Source organism: Poecilia formosa, unplaced genomic scaffold (genome assembly GCF_000485575.1).
Source record: "Poecilia formosa unplaced genomic scaffold, Poecilia_formosa-5.1.2 Scaffold83, whole genome shotgun sequence".
NCBI lineage: Eukaryota > Metazoa > Chordata > Actinopteri > Cyprinodontiformes > Poeciliidae > Poecilia > Poecilia formosa.
Window position 1 is genome coordinate 74,995 of NW_006800022.1, and position 25,481 is coordinate 100,475.

The 25,481-nt window shown below is 39.8% G+C and overlaps 2 protein-coding genes across 15 annotated transcripts in view; one reads left to right on the forward strand and one right to left on the reverse strand.

The window, feature by feature from the left end:
- LOC103141411 (R3H domain-containing protein 1-like) overlaps positions 1–11,229 on the reverse strand; it is a 41,438-nt gene extending 30,209 nt beyond the window's left edge. For 3 of the 10 annotated variants that reach the window (XM_016673835.1, XM_016673841.1, XM_016673832.1), the window contains exons 1-2: positions 7,824–8,288; positions 3,375–3,507 (exon numbers count right to left, since the gene is read on the reverse strand). The gene's annotated coding sequence lies outside the window, so the exon portion shown is untranslated. Of the gene's footprint in view, positions 1–3,370; positions 3,508–7,823; positions 8,291–11,140 lie in introns of those variants that run through there. The other 7 variants (XM_016673840.1, XM_016673838.1, XM_016673836.1 and 4 more) reach the window with 6 other exon arrangements.
- Positions 3,514–25,481, forward strand: part of zranb3 (zinc finger, RAN-binding domain containing 3) — a 99,726-nt gene continuing 77,758 nt past the window's right edge. For 3 of the 5 annotated variants that reach the window (XM_016673829.1, XM_016673830.1, XM_007557050.2), the window contains exons 1-4: positions 11,331–11,590; positions 12,431–12,591; positions 18,954–18,972; positions 19,207–19,385. In XM_016673829.1, coding sequence (XP_016529315.1) covers positions 12,452–12,591; positions 18,954–18,972; positions 19,207–19,385 — 338 coding nt within the window. In that variant the 5' untranslated portion in view covers positions 11,331–11,590; positions 12,431–12,451. Of the gene's footprint in view, positions 6,221–10,394; positions 10,758–11,330; positions 11,591–12,430; positions 12,592–18,953; positions 18,973–19,206; positions 19,386–25,481 lie in introns of those variants that run through there. The other 2 variants (XM_016673831.1, XM_007557051.2) reach the window with 2 other exon arrangements.

Below are 25,481 nucleotides of genomic sequence, written 5' to 3' on the forward strand. Positions count from 1 at the left end.
CGAATAAAAGGAAAATATTAAATTGATAAATTAAAGCTTCTAATGCTACCATTCCTGCCACAACGCCTAGCAACAACTGCAACAAGAAAAATAATAATTCTATATTTTTGTTTTACTTTTATGTAAAAATTTCCCCCATCTCATCATATCTTCTAAATGTACTGCTAATATTGTCTGTCATAGCAATTAGGAAGTACTTAAATAATTTCAAACTTGTATTCTCATTTTACAATCCAAATAGGACAGATTATAAAAACAGTCAGCTGCTCTGATATTTCGCCAGTAGAAGACGACACGTTAAACGTCGAGCTTTAAACTCAGCAGGGTTTCTACAAAGAACAACATGGCCGCCGATTAGCCAGCAGAAAACGCCTTGTGCCGTTCTTGGACTCGCATTCGACGCCTCCGTGCAACGCCACGACCTTCCCCTTTTGTTGAAGTCCTGGTGTGAGCTCATCCTGCTGATCTGCTCTTTTAGCGCCAGCCCCATGCAGGGGAGAACATACACACAGATGCACAAAAGGGGAGGGCAGACATCTGGTACATGAGAGCTATGATTAATAGGTTAATTAGAAATGGTGCTCTTCAGAGTCACTTTGCACATTAGAACCCAATTCACACATGAAAGCGCTTACGTTGCGCTTTGATGCGTACGTGATCCTGCTGAGTGTGTGTGTCATCCGGCCTTCAACCAATCAGAAGGACCCTTAACCCATTTGGGTGTCACTGATCAGAGTCATTTCCCTATCTGATGGCTAAGCAGCAAAGCGGCTGGATAGGACTTGATTGTTTTATCTCTTCCCCTCCCAAAAGAGCTGAGCTGGCGAGTGGGACTGCCCGCCTTCACAGAGGCGGTATCCAATTCTTCTATGTCAGTGTAATTGACTTCTTCCGACGGCTCTCTGAAGCGCCTTTGCCAACGCGCGCGCAATGCTAACCCGGCGCCACCAGAGGCTAAGAGGTTAGCTGAAATTTGCCGCGGTGCTCCAGAGTCAGATGTTGAAATTCAATGACCTGTCAGAGGTTTTGACAAAAGCAGAGCCGACTTGCTGCTTTACATTATTTTTACATTCTGAAGAAAAACAAAAAAAACAGCTTAATACTCTAGAGTGTGGCGCGCGTCACTGAATATTTAGAGTCCGCCGTTGACACTTTGATGAGTGAAGTCTCTGGAGTTGAAAATTTGCAACACTGGACAGATATTTTCGAGAGCAGGGCTCGTGATGGATTGCCATTTTGTCCCTCGCCGAATACTTCATTCCTCCAAACGCGTTTTATCAGGGGAGAAGAGCATTACACTAAATTTGGCTTCAGGTGTTTGATGTATTCGCATTTCGCCGTCTCGTCTCTCCCAGCTGCGGTAATTGCGGCGCAGGCCTGTTTAGAATCCCTGATGTTCTGACTGCATAAGTAATATGGATCATTATCTTGTCCGCGGCGTTGCATTAAGGAATTTAGCGAGCGGCGAGCTGATCTCTCATGAGTGAGGACTGAAAGGAGACTTCGCCATGATTTCTTTTAAACATGAAAGTATACACATTTATGGTCTCCTGCAGCTCTGTAATGATGCATTATGGATGATGAACCCACTGCCTGTGTGGATCACTCTTAGATTTGAGCCAATCGAGTGTGTCAGAGTACAAGATGTGCTTGATCTGAAGTAGTTTGATTCGTCATACTTACCTTAGAACACTTTATATAGTCAACCGCCTGCCATTTTTTATTTGTCCTTTAGAAAGCGGAGAGTGCACTCAAGAATTACATAACTGTCTGTTCTACTTTGCAATAGTTTTGGTGATATTTTACTTTTAAACCTCTGGACACGCAATGTTTGTCCTAAAACAAAACTTTTAGACACTTCTCCGTGTGCAGACAAGCAGTGATGGGTTGGAACAATTTCATAAGGTCTGCGATCACGATTCAAAGCTGCAGTATGTAACTTGTTGTTTTTTTTTTCAGATATCTGCTGAAACTATCACAATTTCCTGACGGTGACAAAAAAAACAACAGATCAGAAACAGGAGGAGGGTCTTAGCGCTGCCAATCAACCTCAGAAACAACTTATTGCTACAGGAAAAGTATTTAATCATCATCACTGGTGGCCATGCTAACTAGCCTGAGTGCAGTAGAGTGTGATTCACAGCGCTAAGACCCGCCTCCTGGCTCTGACTGGTTGTTTCTGACAGAGCTGTGTTTTTCTGCAGATAGCAGTAGGACAACAAGATGGTAAAGGAGCACTGCAAGCTAAAAAAAAAAAAAAAAAAAGGCTTCTTGTTTGTTTCTCATACGTAGATAAAAGTCCCATTTTTCATTTAGTAATTCTTTCAGTCACACCAACAGAGACAAGGTGCATAAAATAAGGCAGCAGCACTTTCTCAATTTGTTGTCGGGTGTTATTCATGTGATGAAATGATGAAGTGCTTTTACTGATTTGAGTGACTTCACATATTGCAGCATGCCAGAACCCCATCAGCCTTACATTTCTGCCATATTACGTAAAAAGTTCTCCAATATCTGACTTGATGCGCTGCTGGAGTTTACATGAATGGTCTAAACTGCTGATGCAGAGGAGAAGGCAGCCTTCTTTTATAATTATTAATGTGAACAGTGTCTCAATAATTAAATGCCGTCACTCACACACAGTGATGATGACACTAATATGCGCATTTCATCTCAGATCACTGGTTTAACTCAAGCGCTCTGATCACAAACTGGTTGGTGGGAGTTGTTCGTGGTTTTAGGGAAATTAGATGAATTTGTTCAGGTTCTGAAGCAGCAGGCCAGCTAAGGACTATCACACTACTGCCACAGACAGAAACAGACTTCTGTGTTCATTTTGGTCAAAGTCTGATCAAGGCCGTCTTACTTTCCTATTGGTGAATCCTGATTACTGGCCTCAAATGATGCAAACGAGGCCTGAAGTGTTTTAGATGTCGATTAGGGTTTTTTTGCGACCTTCTTGATGGGCCTTTCGTGCGATTTTAGGACTAATTGTGGATAATTCTGTGGTTTTACAGACTCGGATGTCAGTTCTGGACAGTTCCTGAAATTCTTGAGAATATGGTAGTATCTGTGTTGCTTTTTGAGATCTTTTAGCCTACTTCATGTTGTCTGGCAGGTTCTGTTTAAGTGACTTTATTGGTTCTAAGGGGGAAGGCAGAATCAGTCGTGGGTGTGCCTCGTCAAACTAAACAAAAATGCTGTGACATTTACTTTCAAAGGTTGGTTTGGGTTAGCATTTCCCTCAAAAATAGCTTTTAGACATTTGAGTCAAAGTATGAAGATGAGCTTTCTTCTAAAAGTAAACTAATTTTAGTGAGGTCATCCTAACTAACTGACTGGTCTTGTATGAGTGAAATAAGGAGCACACCTACTTGTTGTGTAGCCAGTGGTGGATGCAGCTGTGGCCGAGCCTTCCGATGCCCTCCAAGACTTCTTTGCCCATGTCTGCTTCAGCTGCTCTGCACAGCGAGCGGGGCCTCCGACACCCTCATGACCCCTGCCGACCTGCAACCGAGAACGACGAGGGAGGGAAGGGAGGGGTTAGTGTCGGGGTGGTGGAGTCAGAGGTCAGCCGCAGCGCTGTCACCGAGTTCAGGCGGACTGACAGTGGTCAGGGTGTCAGCAGCTCTGGAGGATTCGCGTGTCGGAGGCGGGAGGAAAAGGGAAAAGTGTGGCGAGTGTTTATTTCTGGGCCTGTGCGTGCTGCCGCACCATAAATAATGGATGAGCACAGAGATTGGGGAGGCAACAGGAGAAGGCACCCCCTGCCAACCTTGGAAAAACCAAGCATGCAGACATTCAGAAAGCGATGGGTAAAGATAACATTGCTGCCAGTGGGTGGCACATAAATTTCATTTTGTCTAGCAGACAATATCTTTTCCTTTTCACGTCCAACAATGCACTGGCAGAGGGAGGCAGACATCTGGGACCAACAGAATGAGTGGAGACACACCAATCAGGCTGTTCTGGACGATACGGATTTGTTGTAAGGAATAAAAGACGAAAGGAAAAACAATCTTCCAGGTTCTGTGATAGGAATTAAATTAAGATTCAAAAACGGAGGGTTTACTACATTTTTACCAGCAATCAATCTATTAAATACGTCTCTAAACTTTACTTGATTTTCATTGTTAAACTCAGAAAAACAGGACTGACGTAAACGTCGTTTGCAAACAAAACGACAAGAATTTAGACGCAATAAATGAGCAGGAAACTTGTGCAGTTTCCACCTTTAGTCAATTGTCAAATACGTAATTTATTAACACTGCTCAACATTTGTGTTACAAAAGTTTGACGTTATGACTAAAAATGTACCGACCAATCAGCAGAGATCGGAATCTGCTAAGCCGTCATCAGTGATCCCTCCCACTTCTCCACCTCTCTCTCTCTATTGGTTAGGTGCATCAAAAACATAACCTACCATCATTCACAGCCCAAACATAAACTAACATGAACGCTGAAGCAAAATTAATAAAAAAAAAACTCAAGCATAAGGGACGTCCTTTAATGTGTAAATGGGAATAATCCGATTTAATATGAATGCACCGATCTGAAAATTACACCACCTGCATTGCTTTTCTGCTCTAACTAAACACTCCCATAATCCCGCACTGCATTGGCATCATGTGACTTAAACATGTGACCAACCCCCTTCCAACCCGAAACACCAACAGCAACAAGATAGACGTAAACATTAGACACTAATATCCGCCCAGTTTTACTTATCGGACCGATAGTTATACGCTAAAAAATTACTCATATTGGCTCAGTTTTACTTACTTCTGATTAAAAGTGGTGGATCTGTCACAAACATCAGATTAAGGCTGAAACAAATCAAATCTATTTTATCGCTGTTTACAATACATCTTAATAGATCGTAGTCCAATAAACCCCAGAAGCGAATGATTGAATGAATTGCTCCAGCTCATCATCAGAATCCCTACGTTTATGTTCTCCTTTCTTGGCCTCCGTCTCCGTGGCCGATCTCCATCTCGACATGTTCCTGATCTTTATGCAAACCCCCCTCCTCCCAAAACTACTCCAGAATAAAGAGCCCCACCCCCTTTATAGGTGCTCCGTTATTGGAAAGCACCTAGCACTTCCTAAAAACTACCTAGAGTGGGAAACTGTATGCAGTCTTGCGTTGCAATGTGAAGTGATGTCAGCTGTGTCTGAAATGGAAATATGTTGAAACCTTTTTTCCTGCGTTACTGCGCCGTCCTGCATCACTCAAGAGTGTGAAAGTCCTTCCGACAGCGGTGCGGTCAAGTCTGACTGCCGGCGCTCCAGGTTTTCTGAGCAGACGGTGCAGCCTAGGCTTAGCCGGATGGCTGCAGGACTTCACACTGAGCCTCTTTGTGTGTGTGTGTGTGTGTGTGTGTGTGTGTGTGGTTAATAATGCACCCCAATCCCCTTGTTTAAAAAAAAAATGTTTTGACACACAAGACAAGAAAGCAGGGAAGCAGGGAAGCATCTCCCCCCTGTTTGACAGGAGATCAACAGCTCCCAACAAGCTCTCGTGCTGCAAAAGCCTCCTCACAATCTCACGCGGCGGTGAACTTGTAGCGGAGGCGCATTGCCTGCCACAGCGCCGTCTGGCATTGTGCTGGGGCTGACAGGGAGTGGCTCGTTGGTATTAAAATCACCGCAGAGTGCAGCGCCCTTAAAGAGGCACCGCTCAGTGTCACGCTGACAGCTTCGCGCAACACCGAGATGCGTCAAAAACTCTGCCATCCAGTTAAACGCGCATTTGTGGCCGCATTGAAATGCAAATATGGACGATGTGGCCAATCTGGAAATGATTAATTGCGATCTGAAAGGAGAGAAATCATGCCCAAGGAGCGGTGGGTCTGGCCGCCGCGCAGCGTCGGGGTCAAATTTGGTTTGCAATTTGGTGAGAGTGCAGCCATCAGCCGAGCTAAATTAATCAAACACCAGGGCTCTACTGTTCAACAACAAAACTAGTGAGAAATTTCTCCATCACTCAGAAGAGCTCAAGAGCCTCTTGCACACTCCTCTACTTATTTTCCTTCCCCACTGCACATCTCTCTCTCTCCTCTAAGAGCTGACCTTTCCCTCCCACACCTCCGCTTCTCCCTGCTCTTTTCTGCTCAGCTATGCGTGGATCGGAGGCGATAACCAGCTCCGCTTGAGCTGGAGGACCCTCGATACCCTTCCTCTATCTGCCCTGGTTCTATTCTCAGCGGAGAGCGAAAAGGTGAGTTGATAAAAGAAAGAACAGGAGGGCAGAAAGGAGTGAGCCCTAACCTTTGTGAGCAAAACAGCCGGGCGTGATAAAGAGAGAGAGAGGAAAAAAAGGGAGGGAACGCTGGAAAATAACTCAACAGGAGGAGATTGATTCAGTAGATTGGTATGAGAAACAACAAGCGACTTTTTAAACAAACTTTATATTCAACCACCAGAAATCCAACAATTTTTTACATTTTTCATAAAGTGCCCCTTTAAAAGTACAGATGCACCAATCAGGAGTGCCTCTAGCTGATACTGATTTCAGGATTTCTTTGAGGTTTGATCAGCTGACTCTCAGGACTTTTTTGTAAAATAAATAGGAAAATATCCTTTGATAAAGGCAGCAGTTCTGAATAATAGACAAAAAGAAGTACATTAAACCAATTTAAGCCCCTACCCGTTTTCTGATTTCTATTTGACTCAAAAAGTTCAGAATACAAGTTTACCGACTCATTCATAAACAAAAAAAAGGCGGATTTTCTTTGTTTTGATGGATTTAACCAAATATTCACCGATCAGAACAGCTCAAGTGAAAACTGACCAGCTCTGATCTGTGACCGCTTCACCGGGTGAATTTCAAAAACAACAACAAAAAAAAAAGATTTTCAGATTGACGTGGCTTCCTCAGATTGCATGACGCGGACCAAGACTAATAAAATCAGGGCTCAAATAAACAGTTAATTAGCTTCCTAATGCTGGTTCGCAGACGTGGCGCTGCAATAAAATTGATTTCGGCGTTTTGCCTAACTGAGTAACTAATCTCCCATTTTCCGACCATTTCTGCTAATTGCAACGCAAAGGGAAAGCGCCAACTGGGGAGAAACGATTAGGATAGAGCCGGGGAAATGATATCACTTTCATACTCGGCTCTCTTCAGTTTCAGAGCGACTCAGGCAAAGGGAAACTTGCTCATAATAGGAGGACGGGGGGAAATGGGCACAAATGAGCCCCTAATTGTGCTGCTCGCTCTGCCTTCAGGTTGCATCTTGCAGCAGAGGTGCAGGCAGCCCTAATAAATTAAATCCACAGCAGAGCATGTAGGTAATCCATTATCTATCCCATAACAGAGCTTCCAGGGAATATCAATCTGGGCAATTAGAGCAGAAACAATAAACAGAAAAAAAAAAAAAAAACCCTGACATGCAAGTCTAGCAGTTTTTAACCCCACAGAGCTCTTCGGAGACGAGAAGAGAGAGTCATTAAAAGTCAATTTGCAGACAACACCTGCAGAACAAACATGGGAAAACCAGGAGAGACACGAGGATGAGCTTGGCTGCGGAACAATGCAGAGCGAAGCCTCTTATTTGCTGATCTTGGTTAATTATCCTGCTAATGGAAAGCAGATGCACCCGCTTGCAAACTAGCCAAGAGATTTCAACGCGCCAGAGTGAATAAAAAGAAAAAAAAACACCACACCAATGCTTCACTCATTGCACAAACCAGCAACTTATACAGCCGATGGAAATCAATTTTTGGCAAAAACTTGGAAGTTGGCGAGAAGAAGGATGACACAGAAATGTTTGCGTCAAGTAAAGCATGCAAAGTCAATATCTGAGCCTGGCAGGTCATACCTGCGTGCCCGGCAGCTCTGCCCTCCATCCCGTCTGCCGTGCAACCGTTTAGTTTCCATCGTACGGGAGGCGCAATCTGCTGGAGAGGAGGCTGGAGTCGCCTCCCAGCCGCCTGCTGCCTCCTGCACTCCTGCTCGACTGAGTGCGAGTGGAAGACGGAGGAGAGGAAAGTGTAGTGGGAGACGACGAGGGGAGGAGTGGGTGTCACAAAGAGAGAGAGAGCAGGGAGGGATGAAGGGAGGGAGGAAGAGAACAAGTCTACCTGCCACAACCCATCAAGCCAGCCAGCCTTGGAGACAGAGCCAAATCAACAGCTGGCCCGTGTGATGTCAGAGCGCCAGCAGCCAGTCGCTGTAGCCGAGGGCCGGCCGGCGATACGGAGCGCCGACTGAACTAAAGTCGCTAGCTAAATGGGGCTCTTCATTAGCTACTCTGCTTTAGGATGGGGGTGGGAGGCAGAGAGAGGAGGTGGAGGCGAGGCCAGCCGGGGACATGGGATGGATTGAAGGAGAATGAGAGGAAGAAGAGGAGAGAAACCGTCAGGGTGGGAGGAGAGTGAGGCAGGCGGAGAAAAAGAGGCAACGAGAAAGCAAAAAGGACAAGGAGATGTAGCGAGCCAGCTAGGTGCGCCACGACCAGGTGGAGAGTCGATGGGGAGGCGTTGGCTGCTGCGCGGCCGAGCTGTTCCGTGGGCTACCTTCCCATTAAAGCTGGCACCCTGCTTTTCCACACTCAGACAGCCAACACCTGAAATGCAACACCCCCGCATTTCCTCTAAATCTACATTTAAATATAGCAGAAATGAAAAGAAAGCCGATTGCTTAATTTGTGGGAAAGAGCTAATGTGCGCAGCGGCAACGCAGCTCCGCTTCCCAAAGCGCTCTCGTCGGCGACTTACTGACAAGCTGTCAAAAGACGCAGCGAGTCACAAACAGGTCCAAGTCTAGACTGCCGTGATGTGATTGTTTTCGTCCCTTTCAGCCGCGCCGACTTTAACGGCGAAACACAGTGGGCGGAAAAAGTTCCTGCTGTCACTTAGCAACCGACATCCAGGCTGCGACAAACGATCCGATCCAACCCTGCCTCGTAATTGTACCTTTCGTTATGCCAGGTCTCGGAAGAATTTATTATTGGGCTTTCTTAATCCTGTGAAAAGGTCAGCAATTGGACAAACAATTTATGGACAGGCGGATGAATTATTTAATGGGCCTAGCTCCCCTCACACAACCAAATATTAGAGCCAGGAGATATCCCCCCCTTCCTCCAAGGGAGGCGATGAATAATTTAGTCATCAGGGGCCACATCTTTGGTGAAAGCTATTACACGGCAACCTCAACCTCAATATGTGATAATGTCATCGGCGGTAAATTCGCTCTAACCTGCGGAATGAGTGGTCAACCGAGCCGCGGCAGCAACGGGTCGGGCGGCCGCGGGGCAAAACTGTTGGGGCAAGCGATTATTAGCATTTATTTCAAGCTTTAGCAGGGGCTGTTCTACAGATTACACGCAATCACAAGAGGCCATTTGAGCAATGATTTAGCACATTTTAATAGTGCACTCAAAATGGGTGGAATAATTGCTTATATTGATGCCACTTGTTGTAAAATATCTTCAGTGAATGCTATATACAGTGCTGGTGGTGCAATAAAAAATGATCCCATCATGACGCTTAGCCTCATTGGTGACAACTCTTGGGCTCTTATAGCCGTCTCTGTCAATTTCTGCAAACTCAATGAGGCAATAATTATCAGGGTTGGTGCATCTGCTTGATAGCAATTATAGCTTCCTTTTTAAGCAAGTATAAATTTGGGTTATGGGATTTTTGATTTATGGCCCATGAAGAGGATAAAGATTCACTTTAAGCCACCTTTTACCGGCCAACATTAAGATGATGTCTGTAATGAAGCTGTACTAATGTGTACTTACAGATACAACTAACTCCACAAACTCTGGTTCACTTCTAAATTCAAATATCCTATAGGTCTGTGGTTGCAAGGTTTCCCCCAGAAAACTTGCTAAGCCCGGTGGTCGGGCGCTAGGACAGTCATTCATCCAGCATCCCGTCATGTTTTTGAGTTAAAAAATGTTTAAAGTTGACAGGAAATTTGAAAATATCACTTGATAATTATGTGCTATTGGAAGATAAACAATGCTAAGCCTGGTTCCCTGCCAGGCTTATAATACACTGGGGGAAACTAAAGGTTGCTATTCAGGTGCTATTCCCGAAAATAATAACAGATAAGCAATAGTAATGGTTTTTATGCTTTTACAAAAAAAAAACTAGAATCTTTGTTCATAATTTGAGAATCTCTGGTTCTAAAAGGTTATGGTTTCTAAGAATAGTTCAGCAACACTCCTCCCTAAACTGTTGCTGCACACTATCAGTCAGATGGCTGAAAGAAGGAACTAAAAACCGACTGGTTGCAACTCTAAAATGGTTAATTCTGCAATATTTTACGTGTTCAAACCAAAAACAACAAAGACCACCATTACAGTACCACACACAAAACTTAATATTTAATACAGAAAATCATTTTTGTTTGTTATTTTTACTGGCCAATGCCTACACCTCTATCTGTTTATTTGTATTTGGTAGTCCCTCTAGGCTACATTTCTGATTCCTTCACCTGTTCAAAAAACAAGTTGTTAATGCTCACTTTCAAATTAAGTAGTCAATTACTGCTGTTATGCTACACATAGAGGCTGATCCAAAACAGCAATTTCAACACCACCAACCTCCATTAAATCCCACGACAATTTAATTTTCTCTCTGTCCTGAACAAGTTAAAAGAAACACAGATTTGTATGAGGTTTTCGTTCCTTATATAGGTGTGTGACAACATTTCGGGGAACGTAGCATCTGTCCAAGCAGCTAAAAAGGTTAAGTACAGCCATATTTCTGAAACGGACTCAAACAGCAATGCAGCAACTAAGGTGGGAGACAGGGTCGAAGCAGGCCTAAAAGTTGCTGAAATATAATATATTATTTCATAACTGCTGTTTGGTTTTCCAGAAGGAATGCCGATATAGTTTATCGCCGTTTTGGACACGTGTGCAATTTTAGTTTCGAGGTGTTTCTTTCATACACAGCGTGCACCATTTTGGCGTTGTGTCGGGGCTAAGCTAACGATCCTTACCTGGCACCGCGGCGTGCTAACGGCCAAACACCGGCGCCCTGAGCTGTCACACAGCACACACTAGACCTGCTTCTTGCTAACTAGCTCCGGTTTCAGGACTTTATAATGATATAAAGATATCATTATTAACAACTAAAGTGTGTGGCAGGATGCTGTAGGTATCTTTTAACGTTGCCTTACCCGCTTTGGTTTACACTCGGTGAAGCAGCCGTTGTTCCCTACCGATGGTGAAGTAGCTACTGTTTGTGGCGGAGTAAAGGAGGATCCAGCGGCCAGCAAGCTGCCTGTGCGTCAGTTCCTCACGCTGCACACGCACGGTGTTCAAAATATGTCACGTCTTGTCGTAAAACAAGTTTTTCTTCTCACTTACAGTATGGTAGCAAGCGTGGAGTGGACGTATCTTTTTTTTTTTTTTTAAATACCGTCACTTGTTTCGCATTTTTTTAAAAAGTGAATGGAAGTTGCTTACAGTTTTCAGTTGAGCTGTGTCGTAAGAAGATACTTTACGACGGCAGTGACGTAGACGGAGTGTGAGTTGAAGCTACAGCGAAACTGTTTTGCTTGAGTCCACACTGCAGCGTTTTATTTTAGTATTTAATCGAGAAAGCCAATAATGTTGTCTTCAGCCTGGTAAGTTATGTAATCGAAAAGTTGCTTGTAAACCACTCTTTAGAAATCTTTTAGAGCTCGGCTTGTCTTGCAGAACTGAATATATGTAAACAAAATTATGCTGTATTCTTTACAAAATCTGTAACTGTAAAAAGAAATTATTGCGTGGCTTCTAAGTTGGTATTTTATTTATTATGCATTTATTAACGTTAACAAACCACAGTTCATGCTCAGACTCTTTGCATAGAACGCAGGGTGGTTCTCAATCGTGGGGTCGGATGCCCCTTTTGAGTCGTGAAAAATCAGCTGGTGGGTCCTGAAGTGGTATATTGACCTTTTTTTTAATTATAGACCTAATTTCAATATGTAGATCGTATTTTGGCCTGTGCATTTTGTCTAAATCCTGATCACATTTGACATGACTCAACAGTAAAAAGAATAGTTTAGATTTTGTTTGAAGTGAGATTTATGTTAGTTTCTGCAGTAGCCCAATCCTGAAATTATTATAATATAAATTAGTCAGAAATTTATTGTAAATTTTGTAATAATTGAAGATTTGTACTGTTGAATATTTAGAAATACTTGCTACAACGTCTTTAGCTGTGCCTAAGAATAACAATTTGATTTAAGTTCACATCAAAACCTGGTAGTGAAATCATACTCAGCGATACCAAAATGTGATTAATCAGATTTAATATCTGATGTAACAAGATATTAAATCTCATCTGTTAGTTACATGTTAGTTTGGAAATATTTTTTTTCCCATCTTTAATAAATGAAATTATGATTTAAAAACTGCATTATGTAATTACTCAGGTTAACTTTGTCTGACATTGAAATTAGTCTGCTTGTGTTTTCTAGAGTTTAAATCTACTGCCAGTAATGGATGAGAGTGACCCACAGAAATCTGACTGTGACACAAGATGGCCGCAGCAACTGTCAGGACTTCCTCCCAAGCTTCTGCAGCGCCTGATGCCTTTTCAAAGGGAGGGAGTGGAGTTCGCTTTGTCTAAGAACGGACGGTGAGCGACTTCATCCTCTGGATTTTTCAGGACAGCTAGTTAGGGAGCTGTACATAATGCTCGGACGAGTCCTCACTTTGTTTGCAAAACGAGCCTCGGCGTTCAGGTTCTCAGTGTTTTCCTGCGTTCAGCATAAGCTGCACTACCACAGCAGGACTTGTTCATTTCATCCTCCGCTCCAGTTGGGCGGAGGGTCAACCTACACGGAGCAAATCCGAGGGATGCTGCTGGCGCTGAGCAGCCGTATTGATTTAGGAACACTGGAAGGCTGCGCTTTCTGGCACGGACAGGTCAGGGGTCAATTTGCTCTCTCTGCACAGTGCAGAGCGCTACCTTGCTTGATTGGCATTAGTGTGACTGCAGGGAACAAATAGATATTGTCTTAGAAGGCACAGTGCTTCATCTAAACGTAATTAATGATTAGACGATGGTAACCGACATTAATCTGCATTAAAAATAGCTTTTTTAACGTTTGTTTTTGAGGTGTGCTGCATCAAAAAAAGCTGAACTGATTGATTTTAACTAGAATGACAGCAATTAAGTTAATAACAGAAGTGTGACCGCTTCATTATCTTCATACAGAGGTGACAACTAAAGCTGATGATCAGCAGAATTTCTTGCAGAAAGAGCATATTTATACCGAACCGACAACAATTTAGTGGAGCTGTAAACTTGCTGGGTTTTTAAGAAGGGAGGGGTTAGAAGATTTCTTGAAAATACAGGATATCGCCACCTGAAATGAAGGTACAGTAGACATGACAAGCTGACAGCTGAGAAATAAATGGCAGCCTGTCATAAAATAGCTCCTGAAATGCACTGCACATCATATACTGATGTAAGATATCTACCAGCGTAGGAGGATCCGTGGGTGGATTTTTTTTTTTTTCCCCTCTCGCAGCCATTGTGTCTCTCTCCACATCCAGAGAGCTTCAAGTGTACCGAAGCAAAACATCAAAATGTTGTCGCAAATTCAAAATACTTGCGGATCCCGTTGGATTGGCTTGTGTGGGAGGGCGAGTGAGTTTTATGGAGATAAACGGGGTGGAATGTGTAAAATATGTGGCTCGGCGCGACAATAAAAAAAAACAACAAAAAAACAAAACAAAGCAGTTGTTGATTGAATTGTTTGAAAAAGTTTAACTGAAGTTTGATACTAAAACAATCCATTAAGATGTTTTTTTTTTTTCTGACTTAGCTTGAAGCCAGCTATTTGATGAAGCATATTTTTCTAAGCTGCTCTTCTGTTGAGCAGGGAGGGAGTTGCTAATGTGGTGATAGATCAATACTCTTCGTTTGCATCAAATTGTGTGGTATCATATGAAATATTATTCCTAACATATAATCTGTATTGAGCTTCCCAGTTCAGTCCTTTAGGCTAAGGAGGCTCATAGGAACAGAAGGAGCAATAAATTGTAAATACATATTTCGGCAAATGCTAAGTTATCGCCAACTTGTAATTTAAATACAAGTTGATTGGTGATAAAATGAAGATGATAATAAAAAACAAATAGCTTCTGTAGCCCTTTTAGGTATGGCGTAATAATATCTTCATCCTTCAAACAAAAAAAGATTACACAAACATCTGTTTTCTTTAGTATCTTTAACAATTCATTCTGAATTTTTACCTTTTTACATGATTGGTAATAAAAATGCTTAATTGTTGGGTAAAGCTATTTTCCTTTCATCTACAAAAAATTTTTCGTCTTGTAAATATGTGCCAAAACAAAATTTGAGGTCTTTTTCTGATCTTAAATCTGCAGATTTCTTTTGCTATTTCTAGTTTCCTTATGAGAACTGTAACTCAAGTACAGGTACATCAAAAAAATTGGTCCAGATTTCCTTAATTTTGGGTGATCTGGCAATATTTATCAGCTCTTAAGACATAAAAGTTGGATTCGGCGGATACAATTATTTTTATCCAGCATTTTCCGATCCCAGACAAACGTTAACAGACGACTATAGTACAGCTAAGCCTTGCTCTCTCTCGCTCTTTTGCAGCTTTAATATGTGGCTCAAAACAATCAGTAAAACAACATAATTATTAAAAACTTTTTTCTTTTAAATATTCTGTTGTATGTATCACAGCTGATGTGTACATTTGCCTCTTTTTGGAGGATATGAACTGACGCATTGGTACAAAACAACAGGAAGCAAACAAATTAGCCAATTCAATAATGAAGTAGAAATTCAGATTTAAAGACAGACATGATGAATAACTAAAACTTTTCAAGATTTGAAAAGTTGTGTGTTTTATCTTCTTAATATTCATTTAAATACGTTTTTTTGTCAATTATTTAATGCAAAGATTCAACGGGAAGCTACCAAGGAAAATGTTGTGCTTTAAGGCAGTTCTTCAAATCAAATACATTTTAATTTTAATTTTTCCCAAACTCAATAAATTCTACATAAACAATAACAAAGGACAAAGGAGCAGTATCTCTTTTTTGAAAGAAACTTTTGATTTAATGAGATACGAAACAAATGCCAGATCAAACCGGTGCAAGACATCTTTAGGTAAATGGAATAATAGAGATAAAAACTAAATTCGGGGCATGTTAACTAATAAAGGTCCACTAATACCTCCTTCTTTTTGAGTTGATGTGTTAAGTTTGATGTTGTGTGATAGACATAATGGTGAAAACATAAAGCTCAACCTCCTGAAACACTTTATTATTACATTATCCATTTTAAGAGTCGGTTTCATTTGTAGAACATCTTCGCTGTAATCTGGGTCATTTATCACCAGCACTAGAATCGCTCTAATATTGTAAATAGGAAAACATCTCTATTATATTCTCAAGGTGCCTCACTTACAGTATTTACTTTCCTAACACTAAATTTCATTCCTTCCTAATAAGGCATGAAACTTGTAATGGCTTTTTTATTATTATAGGATTTTTTTTTGGTCTTGTGTAGACAGCAGGAGATGGATTCTGTTAAACGGCATGAAAAATTTCACTCACCATAAATTACCCGAAGCCTTAATAGGCAAGCTAACAATATTTGGACAGTATCCATCCAGGACATTAAGAAGAGGTTTATAGAGAAGCTACACATCATAAATAAATGTTAGAGCCTGCTGAGCCCGTATTGTGCATTAGAGAGAAGAATTATTTTATCTAGAGGCACTTAATGCATATCGCACAAAAAAAGTGGGAGTTAGAAAAATATGTTCACTTAGCATTTGTAGAAATATGTATTTCTCAAGTGAATGCATCATTACTGAGCCTTTACGTTCTTTAATGTACTGTGGTAAAAACAAAAGAACAAGATGTATGATTAAACATTTACACAATGCATCAAGACCATTATGCAACCGTATTGTTACATCTACAGTGTTGAAGAGGAAGGTAATGCTTGATGATGGTTACTTAAAGCTCGATTATAACACAAGCAGCTCTCTTTTTCATTTCATTCTGACTCGTGTAGCTAGATTAATTTACTCTGATTGTTGAACATTTTGGAGTAGATCTCCACTGTAAAGCAATTTTTCTCTTTACAGTAACAACATATTAATCAAATCAGCTGCGTTTTAAACCCCGCCTTTTTGCCCAAATATGGTTTCAGGTTGCAGAAAGGACATTTTTGTCAAACAAAATTGGCTCTAATGGATAGATTTTATACATTGGAGTATCATAATTGCATTTACTTGCAATGTAAATAAACATATCTTCAATGTTAGCAAGTCACCACTGATGTAATATAATCTTTTTTTAGATGCCTACTGTCTGTTTCTGTTGTTTGCGAATAGCTTGAAACATAATCTAAGAATGTACTTTATGTAAATATCAAGCTTATTAAAGTTAAACAAGCAGGAAACTTGATCCTTGAGCAAATGTTGCCTTAGAGTATGAAGAAAGGAAGATGCAGCTAATGAGTTTCGGAGCACAATAACCAACTTTTTTTTTTTTTTTTTTACACACCATTAAAACCATGTAAGGTTTTCTGCTCAGATCTTTGTGAATCCGGCGTATGGACTTCACTCTGAACCCTGAACGCGTGCGATATCAGAGTGGGTCCAAACATGGAGTCAGCCTTTTGTCCGGCATCCCACACTCGGCAGAGATCACCACAGGTCCAGTCCTCCAGAGGAGAGCCTTTTTTTTTTTTACCTTGGCTGGAAAATTGGGGTTAGACACGGGTCCGCACAACACATCACCGCATAGAGGTCAGAGCCATCAAATCAGCGCGGCCAGCTTGGGAGGCAGCGGAGCCCATTTCCTGACACTTTGGGGCTCGTGGGTTTCGAAGATAACATTAGAAAGATGCTGCGACGGGGCGCGTGCCGTCGTCAGGCAACAGCTCCGCAGTGCGCTCGCAGTCTCAAACCGTCAAGACGACACTCAGGTTATTTAAAGGAGGATGATTAATGTGTTGAGAAATGGCAAGCACCTGCCCCAGCCACACTGCCTCTCGGGGTTGTGTGTGGGTGTGTGCGCGCAGCTACATATATGTATGCGCCGTCTCGGAAGAGTTGGTATCAGTGTGTGTTTCCACTTTATATGCCTTTTGTATGCACTTTTCACACACATACAGGACCTGGACTGTGTGTGCGCGCACGCGCTCGCGTGTGTGTTTGTGCATTGCGCTGACTGAGCCGGTGTGTTGGCAATTAGAAAAACCACCAGTGGCAAGGTGCACATTAATCATGTTCCTCAGCTGAAAGAGAGAAATGGGGCGGAGATGGGAGGAGGAAGACGAGGAGGAGGACGAGAGAGAATAATGAGCGACTCAGTCTGAGGTATTCAGAGGTGCTCTGTTGCACCGCTGCTGGTGACACAATGTTGGGAGCATTTATGGAGGGGAAAAAAATAAAAAGGAAGGTCATGACAATGGGCTCAGGCCCACTGGACAAAGAAGCAGAGGTTGATCTGCGCTGCATATTTTCCACAGGGACGACTTCAGCTGATGACCGTGTCGCGCTTTCATTGTTCTTCATAGTGTTCTGCTTGGCAGTTTAATGGCCGCTCAAGCACATTGGATCACAAACATCCTCTTTAACTTTCAGCCCTTCATGTAGGAGGAAAGAAAACTGGCAGTGAAGAAATCAGTGACTGTTTTGTCCGACTAAAAGGGAGGTGAAGTTATAACAGAGTGAAGTAAAGGATGCAACTTATCGATGATTGAGTCCATTTTCATAAAAACTTTCTAATGTAGCAAGAAGGCGGACTCTCATTTCATAACATAAAGAGCTACAAAATTCTTAAATTTTAAATGTTTTTGTCTCAGCTTTATTTAATACTGACTGAATAAACAGAACATTTTGGTTTTCTCACATTATTAAACTTTGACACATTTATAAAATAGGAACCTCTTAGGTTCCTATTTTCCTATAAAAATGAAAGATAAAAATAATAAAATATGTGTGTATTTATTATTGTATGTTTATATTTCTAAACCGAACCGCATAAAGTGCGTTTTCCATCCCACATTGGACTCTGTTTGGACTCTTTCTCTTTCCCATTCTGTTATGGCTCCACTATCTTTATTTCTGTATCAACTGAGTCTGATTATGGACGACCACCAGCGCCCTCTGCTGGATGGAGGCCAAACTACATCACCAAAAGACAATTTAAAAGGACATTATTAGCTAATCGATTGGAACTAATTTTAATCTACTGGACAATTAATCGTAAGATGATTGATTGTTTGCACCCCTATAGTGAAGCTTTTAGTTAGTATGTAGTGTAAATAGTTATACATTAAAGATTTTACTTAAAGTTCAGACATAAATCCATTACAAAACATCAAACCTAGCAAATTAAAGCTCTCCATCCAAACTATCTTTGGGGTGGGGGGGGTGTTGTAAACATGGCTGAAACCATGGGTTATTTTCCTTCTACAAACTTATTACCAGCGTAATGCAGATATGGAAACTCTGTGAAAATCCAGAAATTATTTTGGCTTGCATAAGTTTTTGTCGTCTGTAATATTTTTTTTATGACTTTGTGTGATTCTTGTATCCTTCACTGTGTTTTGATCACAAACTGAGAGATTAAATAATGATTTGCGCAAGTATTTTTTCCAGATATATACTGCTTATTTAAACAGAATTATGAAAACGTCTTCCTATAATAAAACAGAAATGAGTGAAATAGACTCAAAAAGAAGATGCTTTCCTAAAAACAGAATTATCCAGCTGAAGCAGTGGTATAAATATTGAATGGCGCTCAAGCTTAAGTAGCATAGCAGCACAGACCCAAATTACTAGTGACAGATTTGTGGTACATCCAAGAGAAGAGGCGAACCAGACAGGCGGTCCTATTGGATCGCAGAACCCTCACGCTACACAGACTGTTGTCTTCAGCTGTAAATTATTAAAGCCAGACTAATTTAGCCTCTCTGTTTCCTTTGTTTTCCAGATGTATGATTGCCGATGAGGTAAGTACACCACTGTTGTTTGGAAAATCTACTTTCCCGCCCCACCAAAAATGAACCTGCAGCCTTCCAGATGAGTTTGTCAGCTCTCTGCTGCAGTCCCACGTGCCTAATCGCTTTTGACACTAGAATCATTGTGAGACCTTATTACTCCTGGGCCTCACATGAGCTCAGCCGTCACATGCAATTTGCCGCCGAGGGCTTCCCTTTGCGATTGACTTGTTTTCCCTTCCCCAGATGGGCTTAGGGAAGACGGTCCAGGCCATCGCAGTGGCGTGCGCTTACAGAGCGGAGTGGCCCCTCCTGGTGGTGGTGCCCTCCTCTCTCAAATATCCCTGGATCGAGGAGCTGGAGAGGTGGATCCCAGAGCTGCAGCCCGGAGACGTCAACTTGGTGGAGAGCAAGAGCCACACCATGTAGGTCCGGGGGGTCAAACTCATTCTCGTTTTGGTTCAAATGAAGATCATGAATGCTTGGTTGTGCCAGAATGTATTGATAAAACCTGTTAAACTGTTAAAATATTAATGAATTCTTAAAATTAAATAATATTGAACGTCTTTTCAGTCCCTAAAGAATTTCGCGATTGTTTTTTGTGATTTTTTTTTGCAGTAAAAAGTGTTTGTGGTATTTGCAATATTTGGGCTCATTTATGACGGTAAATGTGACTTTTTATTACTCGTTGTGCAGATCATGGGTTATAATCTGACATCAATTAATCCTGAGGCAGCTGTTTAGTACAAGTAAGAAAGTTTTTGAGAATTTTTGAGAAAAATCTGCAAAAAAGTGTGGAGATTTGTTGATTTTATGTGAAATTTCACAACAGTTCTCAAGAAACTGGAGGGACTGATTGATATAATCTGGCAGTAAACAGATAAAAACTGCATTAATTTGATTGAAAACATGAAATTTAAGCAGTCTTAATGTTTAAATAGAATCAAACTGGCCTTGAGTTTGACACATGTGATTCAGGTCGTCCTTCCACTCCGTTTTCTTTGCAGAAATCCACAGGAACGATCAAAGCCGGTGGTTTCTGTTCTGTTATGCATTAGGCTGCAACTTTAATTAAATTACATTTTGTGTCACAAGCCACCTGATGAGTATTAGAGGTGTGAATGATTAATGAACGTTAATGGCTCCATGCATCTGAAGGTGCATCTCAATGAATCTCGGTGCGTTGCTTTGTCAAATTAACATAAGCACACACAGCAACTTTTTCATGAATATTAATGCATTTATCTCCATCCCAGAGCTTCTTTTTCATTTAATACCTAACAAAAAACTGTCTTTAATATAGAAAAGAGTGATATGCTGTCTGGTGTGTGTGTTACACTTCTCAATTCACTTTGGTTTTGTTTTTTTCGGTTGTTTTCTCAAATAGAAGCAGAGTTAAATAAAAATATTTTGTGTGCAGAATAAAGTTAAAACATTTTGTATTTTGTAGACCTGATTTCACAATTTAATTTAAAATGTTAACACTATATTTTGGGGCATTTATAGCGATAACAGGAAAAGTTATTACCGTAAATAGTGACTTTTTTGGTAACTGTATGGCAGTGATTGTAGTTGAAACTCCACAAATGCAAATATCGTTTTTAAGAAGTTGCTTCTTCAGGACACCAACAACATAAAAATCATTTAAAAAGTCTGATTTTTATCAACAAAGTGCACATAGAAGCTGAATTTAATAATATTTTTTTGATTTTCATTGAAATCAACAGCAGAAAAAAAGAATGAAAATAGCAAATTCAGACAATACTATTAGTTTTTGGGGGATTTTCAGATATTATTAAAATAAATTTATTTTTGTCACAATTTATCCAAACTCTTATAATAACGATAAATGATGAGAGAAATGCCTGTTTTTATTAATAAGTTGAAACATCATCAACAAAAAAGATAATTCAGGGTTGTAAAATACTATTTGAGCGAATGATTTATATTCAATTTTTATAAATTATATGAACCACCAGCTGAACAAAAAACTGTTTAATGTGGCAACTAAGCAAACTAAACTAGCCCCTTTCAACTGCAAAAACACAAAATCCTAACAAGTATTTTGGTTTAGTTTCTAGTGCAAATATCTTATTACATTTAAAATGAGAAAAACTAACTTAGAAGTAAGTTTTATTTAGTAAATAATTCCTTAATATTGATGAAAAAGTACTAGTTCCATTAGCAGAGTATTTCTCTTACAACAAGACATTTTTCCCACGTTATAAGTTAATTTATCTGCCAATGAAACTAGAACTTCCTCATAAATTTAAAGTAATTATTTACTAAATAAAACTTACTTTAAGCTAGTTTTTCCTTATTTCAAGTGTAATAAGATATTTGCTCTAAAAACTAAAAAATGTTTGGTAAGATTTTGCGTTTTTGCAGTGCTGATCTAAAAGTAAAACTTTTTACAAGCCAATTTAATTTCTTCCCTCTGATATTATTATAATGTTTGACAACACTTTCATGCATAAATTTAAAAAACTCAGCAACAAAACATTAAATTAAATCCAAGGCGATCAGAGATGCTGTGGACGAAGTCGCTCTCTTGCTCACAGGTAGGAGTAAAGGTTGACGGTACTTTGTATTCCTGGAGTGAATTTTAATTACCGGGTTTTCTGCAGCAAGCTTCTGTATTCTGCTGCGTCACTAAGAGCTGCAGCAGCAGCAGCAGCAGTGTCACATTCAGGATGCATTTGTCTGGATTATTGTTCTCTTATTGTTCCTGAAAACCCTCAGTTTAATTTATTATATGTTAATGATGTTTTCTACTCTATCTAAATTAAAATCCATCCTCTTAGTAATAATTTAGTCTTTCATTTCTTGGAGTTGAGCCCATTGGTGTCATATATATGCCGTTGATTTAAACTGACCGAAACTTATTTCTTTTAAAGAAATATTGACATTAATGTACTGATAAAAAAAATTCTAACATTATTTTAAATGTATTCTGTAGACAAAATTTAACTAAATTAACTTCAACCCACGGTTGTTGTCAATTTACAACCTCAAACTCGAGATCATGAAGCTCTTAAAGGGCCGGTTGTGCCAGAATGTATTGATTAAAGTGCAAATATTTCCAAATTCATACCACAAACACTTTGATTTTTATTGCAAAAAATTGGAAAAGTGTCACAAAATCCTGGAGGGACTGAAACAATATTCAATAATATGATTAAAGTGCAAATATTTCCAAATTCGTACCACAAACACTTTGATTTTTATTGCAAAAAAATTGAAAAGTGTCACAAAATCCTGGAGGGACTGAAACAATATTCAATAATATTATGTAATTTTAAGGATTCATTGATATTTTAACAGCTTCTGAACTTTTTAAATACATTCTGGCACAACCGGCCCTTTAAGAGGATTCATGATTTTGATTTGGCCAAAACCAAAATGAGTTTGACAACCCAGATATAAATCCTGGATTATAATCTGACATCAATTGAGGCTGAGGCAGCTGTTTAGAAAAAGTAAGACAGTTTTTGACTATTTTTGACTCCCAATTATGTATTAGCGCAAAAAAAAAAAAAAATGCAAGGATTTGTTGATTTTCTGTGAATTTCCACAATAATTCTCAAGAAACTGAAGGGACTGATTAATATAATGTGTCAGTAAACAGATAAAAGCTGCACTGATTTGATAGATAGCATAATATTTAAGCACAGTTAGTGTTTAGTGTAGAATAGAGGGCCTCATAAAGAGCTATGGCGGGCTGGATTTGGCCCATGGGCCTCGAGTTTGACACACGTGCTGATGAAAAGACACTTTTCAGTTTCTTATTTGTAAATAATCTTGAAAATCACGCCCTTTACTTCCACTTCACGCCGTGTTTTTCCCTCTCTCATAAAACACAAAGAAAATATATTGAAGTTTGAGGCTGCAGCATGTCTTAAATGTGAAATGAGAGGCGGTGAACACACCCATGCAGGGCAGCAGGGTGCACAGTCTCATAAGTGTTCCAGATATTCCTTATGAAAGTGAAAGGTTACAGCTATTATTTGAGCTTAAGGGAAGGTTGCCCTTATAACAGTCTGCCTGGCAGAGGCTGATATGTTCTGCTTCAGCTCTTGCAAGCAGTAATAATTTACCCTAAAGAGATGTAATAAAGATTAAAAAAAATAAAATAACGCAAACGTTTTTGGGAAACCGAGGCGGGGTGATGGACAGCGGAGGTGGGGCCAATAAATTAATCTCAGAGTGTCCCTCTATGTCAGGAGCCAGCAGGGGCCAATGCTTGACAGCGCTGACAGACAAATCATGTCAAGGCGACGCCTGCAATATTGAACAAGAGCTGAAAGTTTTCCTGGAGGAGGGAAAAAATGCTGTCCTTGGGAAACGGCCCTCATTTCCATGACTGTTTATTCAGGTTTGCATTGTGGACTGATGGGGGTTTTTTTGTATTTTTTTGCATGGAAACATGTCTCTCTTATCATCTCAACTTTCCCCTTGTTCTTCCTGCTTTTTGAAGTTTTTGAATGATACAAAGTTTCTATATTTGTCACTTGGAGGGGTGGAGGTGGGGGAGTCGGTGGGGGGACTCCCCACCTCACATCACAGATGAGGTGCAAAGAGGTTGTGAACGCCTTCTGGGGAAAATGTGTCCTTGAACTGGATGTGTTAATGACTGAACGCGGAGGCAAGAAGAAGAAAAAAAATTATGCAGCTTCTCCTAACATGGTGCTTTGACTGACTTGTGCTTTTGTAGAACATCAGTGGCGTCTTATTCCGGCGTTTCGGCTCAGAAACATGCGGCGAAGTGAAAGAATTAAAGCCTCCTAGACGCGTGGAGCCTTCATGATTTATTTCAGATCATCGCTGATTTTCATGCTGCTGAAAGTCACCTGTGCGTTTGTTTGTTTACCTGAGACGGTGCCTCTGTGTTTACGTTGCATAGCATATGAGTTTGGATGAAGAAAAAAACAGAAATTGTAATACATTATGTTTGAAGAGCTAAAGAAGGGATGTACGAAAAGTTTGCCTGAAGAAGTCGGTGGCTAAACGCCTCGATACAACAGTTTTTGTTAAATAATTTGAGTTGGAGGCCCAGTTTTCAAAATAATAAACCCATAAGCATGAGAACAGATGTTCAAAATGTATTTGATTGTAGCTGGTTGTAGGTTGCAGCCATTTTCTTAAATAGCAACATTTCAGTGAAACATAAATTCTCAATGTCATTAATGTCAAAAGCAATATTCTTTTCCGTAAAGTGCAAATTAGAGAAAATCTTCAGCATCATCTCCAATTTCTTTGTTTTCTCCATTACTCTTTTTTATATAAATTAAGACATACCAACTAGAAATCTAAATTAATTGTGTAAAATGCATTTTATGACATGTAATTAACTCTAAATCTACTTAAAGCCCTCATACTAGCAGCTACCGCTCTGCTAGCAAAGCATCCATCTTGTGTTTAGTTGTTATTGTATTTTTTTCTGTCTTAATGAATAATTTAAGTGATTGCCTTGTTTTTTGTGTCTACTATTATACATGAAACAGTATCATTTAAAAATATGCCTTTTTAAATTTTCAATTAGTTTAATTAGATTTTTCATTACAGTAAGAAATGAGAGGCTCATTTGTTTTACGTAGCTTAAATTAGCAGTTTTACACAAACCAAACTTTCGCAACATAGCAATCTGAAGCTCCCCAACAATCAATTAAGTTGTATCAGAGTTTTATGTTTGTGTCTTTTTGTCAAATCTTTGCTAATTTTACAACAACAAAAAAAAAACTATTTTGATGTTGGTACACTTTCATGCCTTTTACCGCCATTTTACATTCAAAAGTAAGATATTCCATACCCAGGTATTTAGATAATGTTAATTATTTTTGTTTCGTCGTCTTGTAATAACATATGAAACAAAACTAGTATGAGCTAAATGGCAAAACAACATGTGCTAGTTTCTTTATATGGCTAATATTAGCTTAGCTTAGCAGACAGTAGCTAAAGAGTAATAAAATAACATCAAAAATAATAAAATATAAATATGGCACTTCATTTTTCATATCACCTAATTTGGTATTTCAACACAGAATTGGTGAGGTTAATTTTGAATATATCATGTAACAGATAAGACAAGTTCAAGGCAGCTGTTTTACATTATGATAGCTAACATTAAGATTTATTATTATGCTAATATTTCTTCCATTTTTCTTCTAATTATACAAGGGAATTACTGTGCAATTTTATGTAAAGAATGACATTTTTATCATACAAAACAGCTTTTATTCCAAAATAATCTAGCTAGCTTAACTAAGCTTGTTTTAGTTTAATGGTTTGCTTTCTATTTTTAATAAAAAAAAATGTTTGACAAGCTAATTAATCATATCTAATAAATACAAGAACTAATTACCATATTTCAATAATTTTTTATGCATTACCTAACAATAATCTTTATTATTTGCCTATTTTTGTTTTGATCAGGCTTTCGGTGTCGCTAACAGGTTATGAACTGTCTCTGTGTTTGTGTGTGTGTGTGTGTGTGTGTGTGTGTGTGTGTGTGTGTGTGTGTG